The sequence below is a fragment of the Capsicum annuum genome, chromosome 7 (genome assembly GCF_002878395.1).
Source record: "Capsicum annuum cultivar UCD-10X-F1 chromosome 7, UCD10Xv1.1, whole genome shotgun sequence".
Classification (NCBI taxonomy): Eukaryota; Viridiplantae; Streptophyta; class Magnoliopsida; order Solanales; family Solanaceae; genus Capsicum; species Capsicum annuum.
Genome location: NC_061117.1, coordinates 209,358,744 through 209,362,956, shown reverse-complemented (window position 1 = coordinate 209,362,956; position 4,213 = coordinate 209,358,744). Strand labels below are relative to the sequence as shown.

At 33.7% G+C, this 4,213-nt stretch overlaps 1 protein-coding gene across 2 annotated transcripts in view; it reads right to left on the bottom strand.

Moving 5' to 3' along the window:
* Positions 1-2,028: 2,028 nt before the first annotated feature.
* LOC107878416 (ras-related protein YPT3) overlaps positions 2,029-4,213 on the bottom strand; it is a 7,457-nt gene continuing 5,272 nt past the window's right edge. Inside the window, exons 2-3 of one of the 2 annotated variants that reach the window (XM_047415419.1) lie at positions 4,101-4,107; positions 2,029-2,731 (exon numbers count right to left, since the gene is read on the bottom strand). In XM_047415419.1, coding sequence (XP_047271375.1) covers positions 2,321-2,731; positions 4,101-4,107 — 418 coding nt within the window. In that variant the 3' untranslated portion in view covers positions 2,029-2,320. Of the gene's footprint in view, positions 2,742-4,100; positions 4,108-4,213 lie in introns of both variants that reach the window. The other variant, XM_016725396.2, reaches the window with a different exon arrangement.

Genomic DNA, 4,213 nt, shown 5'->3' with positions numbered 1-4,213 from the left:
CAAAATTTAATTATTTTAAAAAGTATTTCAAAAAATTTTCTTAGTCCATCCCTTACCCCTACCCCACCCCTACCCCTACCAGCCCCCTTCCAAAAATAATGTCTACATTTAATTAAAAAATTTAAACTTTTCTCTTACCCCATATCCCTACCCTCCCTCCCCCTACCAACCCCAACTCCTATCCCCCCATCCCCCCCAACCTAAAAAATAAGAATTAAATTTTTTTAAAAAAAAAATTCTTCCCCTTTCCTTCCCTACCCTGACCCTCAGCTCCTAATAAACCCACCCCACCCAATTTTTATAAATAAAATTTAAAAAAAAAATTCAAAACTTTTTCTTACCCCAACCCTACTACCTATTCTGACAGCCCCACCCACCCGCCTACCAATCCCCTTCCCAAAAAAGGATTTATTTATTTTTTAAAATTAATTTTTTTAAAAAGAATTCTAAAATGTATTTTTATGCTTCAGTTAAACACCAAAATATATTTTTTGAAAAAACAATTCATTCACCGACCAAATACTAGAAAATATTTTTCGAAAAATACTTTTCATCTACCAACCAAACATAACAAAACAAGTAAAAAATCAACTTATTTTCCAGGAAAATATTTTCTAGGAAAATATTCATACCAAACGCACCCTATATTTTATTCATTTTATTTTACTTTGCCTTTATATTAAAAGTAATATTTCAATTTATTTATCCATTCTAAAAAATTAAGATAGTTTTATTACTTCTTTCTTATATTGTCCTTAGAGTTAACGAAATAAAACAATATTAAACAAATTTAAAGTTTTGAAATATTATTAATAAAATTAGTCTACTAAAAAAATATACTAGATCAACAACATATCAAATCAAATAATATAAAACAGAAAAAATCTATCTTTAATATATTTTTAAATATATATATACAACAATAATGCATTAAGTATATTTTCACACAGTAAAATCTAAAAATAAATAAGTATATATAATCTATAAAACTATTTTTAATATATCCTCAAACTTTAATATACACGTTATATCTAACATTATTAATTTCTACCGAACTCTTAAATGAAGAGCTAGCTACCTCCTTTGGTTCACATTGAGCCTACCGACCTCGCTCTGCCTTACAAAATGTGGACACCTATTTGCGTCTACACTGCTATGGCGGCTTTATAAAATTTTATTTTTAATTTCTTCATTTAAATTTATTTTTCTTTTTTCTTTTTGATGTATTTCAATTTTTTCCTTTTTTAATAATTTTTTAGTTTTAATTTTCCACATGTTTAACGGTGTAAGATTTAAAAGACATTTTTGGTATATTTTACATATTATTAGTTTAAAATTATAAAATTTAAAAATCTCTTTTTATTTTTCTTAATTTAGTTTCAAGTTAAAATTGGAACAACCAAATTAAAACGAATAAAATACTGCATCTTTTGCCTTCCTGAGGGAATGATTGGATTAATTTTTGTTTTATCTGTGATAACTTCCAAAGAAGATAGATATACATGTGGTAAACGATGTTACAATGGCAATCATTTCCCTTGCCAATAATTTTGGCCTTTTTGAAGGTGTGTTCAAGGGTTGATTATGTTAAAAAAAAAAATTGAAAATAATTGTGATTATTTTTATTGGTTTGACTAACAATAATTTTTATTGTTTACTGTTCTTTATTTTGAGCCGAGGTCTCTATCGAAAACAGCCTCTCTACTTCTTCGAAAGTAACGGTATGAACTGCGTACATCTTACCCTCCTCAGACCCCACTTTGCGAAAATACACTGAGTCTTTTGTTGTTGTTGATTAACAAAATTTGGAAGACAATCATTGTTGAACTACTATTTTTCTGTCCGTTAAAAGAGATTCATGTGGACTCCCAACAATTACTGCTCAAGAAAAAACTTTAAACAACATAAAGGTAAAGTATACACAAACCACCGTACCACTACCACTACCTCATACATGAGGTAGAGAGGTTGTTTCCGATAAGGAAATACACTTTTAAGGGAAGGTAAAAAAAAAACTGAGATTTCATCTGACACAAGAAGATATCAGTAACATGTTATTTGAAAGATTTCGACATTTCCTCCATTTCTCAAGCCATCATCCAGAGCACATAATAAAACTAGACCTTGTTTCAGACAGACATTCTGTAATTAGAACCTAACAATACCTGCTGCTTCGGCGTTTTCATGAGAACGCTGCTTCGCGTAATCCCACAAGCGCGATAACCAAAGAAAAGAAGCCGGGGGGGAGGAAATCGTTGATTTAATGACAATTTACAACAGATAAAGCTTGAGCTATCATCTTACATAGTTTCCTCGAACCCTAGCTTGAGCAGCACCCGAACTTTTTCCAAGCAGACTTAATTGTCTGTCCTTTAGGTGGAGCAGATGAAGTAGCACCTTCATCGCCTGCCTCAACTGCCTTCTTACTCACAATCCGGTATATCTGCGTGAGAACTTCAGTAAATGCATTTTCAACGTTGGTTGCTTCTAAAGCGGAAGTCTCCATGAAGTATAATGCCTCCCTCTCTGCCAAAGATTTAGCCTCGTCAGTTGAAACAGCCACGAGATGTCGGAGATCTGATTTGTTGCCAAGGAGCATGACCACAATGTTAGGGTCAGTGTGGTCTCTCAACTCCTTCAACCACCTTGTAACGTTTTCAAAGGTAACATGTCGAGTAACATCATATACGAGCAAAGCACCAACAGCTCCCCGATAATAAGCACTGGTAATGGCACGATACCTGATATGGCAGAAGAAAAACTGAAGCAGCGGTACATCCAATTGACAAAAGTTTTCAAGGAACAAGGATGCATCCATCTGTTCCCTTTCTATACAGAAACAACATATGGATTACCACTCACATGGCAATGTTATTCATCTCGGGAAAAAGATTTTTCATGCAAACAACAACAGGGAATATAGAAAAATATATTGGCTTTGTAATAAGCAGGAATTACGAATAATATTTCGTCCAGAGTGGAACACATCCCTGACATCGAGAATTACAAATCAGGCACCAAAAAGCCATGAATCAGGAGCTGATATTCACAAGAAATGAATAGGATAAAGGAAGCTTATAAGCTTAAGCAAAAAAGCTACCTAAGGGCATTCACGCAGGGAACTGAATTTAATCTTTCTCTTAATTCAGTTCTCGTGTTTTATCATGTCAATTACATGACATGCTTTAGTCACCCAGTCATTATAACTGCACTGTGTTTGCACCCAAATATTATTATTTTTTAAAAGCACGAGCATAGAACTTTTCAAAGGACAGCAATGAAATGATAGTGTGTTGCATGGACTCTTCAAAATTCACTAATTTATGGGGATCCGACACACACCTAGCAGCATTTTTGGAGAGTCCGAGCCATAGTGATACCATTGCTAATGGCATGTGAACCACACTTATAATTCATGAGCCTAGCAGCCAATAATGTAAGCCACATTCTTAGGTTTTCTGATTCTCCAAATTTCTCCTAGAGCTGAAATTCCTTAGTTCCCTAAATTTCCTTTCTTCCATCACGTTCACTACCTTTTGGAGAATTTAAAGCGAATTTTTTTTTTCCATGCTAAAAATCTACTACGTCCTTTTCTTTAAATAACATAATATCATAGAAGTTTTTCAAACACCCAAGGTACAGTCAAGAAGTAGATGAAAACCGAATTTCTGGGATCAAAACCTAGCAAAGACAAAATGTTAGGGGACAACTTCCTACCTGCCTAAGCTTTGGTAGACAATTACCACATAACTACGCTGGTGGAGTTATCACGTAACTGGTGGCTCAAATTGGCCTGAAAACCACTGTTTATGACTTAAGATTATTATTTGTATTCTGAACATAAAGGAGCTTGGTTTAGTTTCTGGATTTGTTAGACCTGCTTCCAAAGATATATTCCCGATATGATTTGCCTTCCTGGTGCTCTTGTACCTGCTGTACCATCTTGGTACCTTTACCAGTTTTAAAAAAAAAGGTTTATCCCCTATGATGTGTCCACGTATTTTATACGTGTACATTTAAGGCTTTTGCGCTAATTCTGAGTGTATTTGAAAAATCTACACAAACAACCCATATCCATGTCACAACCATTCGATACACGCATATTGATGATAAGAATCCATGTACAACATCCATATTTCAAAACGACAGTCTAGTTTGAAACTATATGCTTTGATTTTTCCAGTAAGGTTCTTCTGCTCTTTTTTCTTTTTTT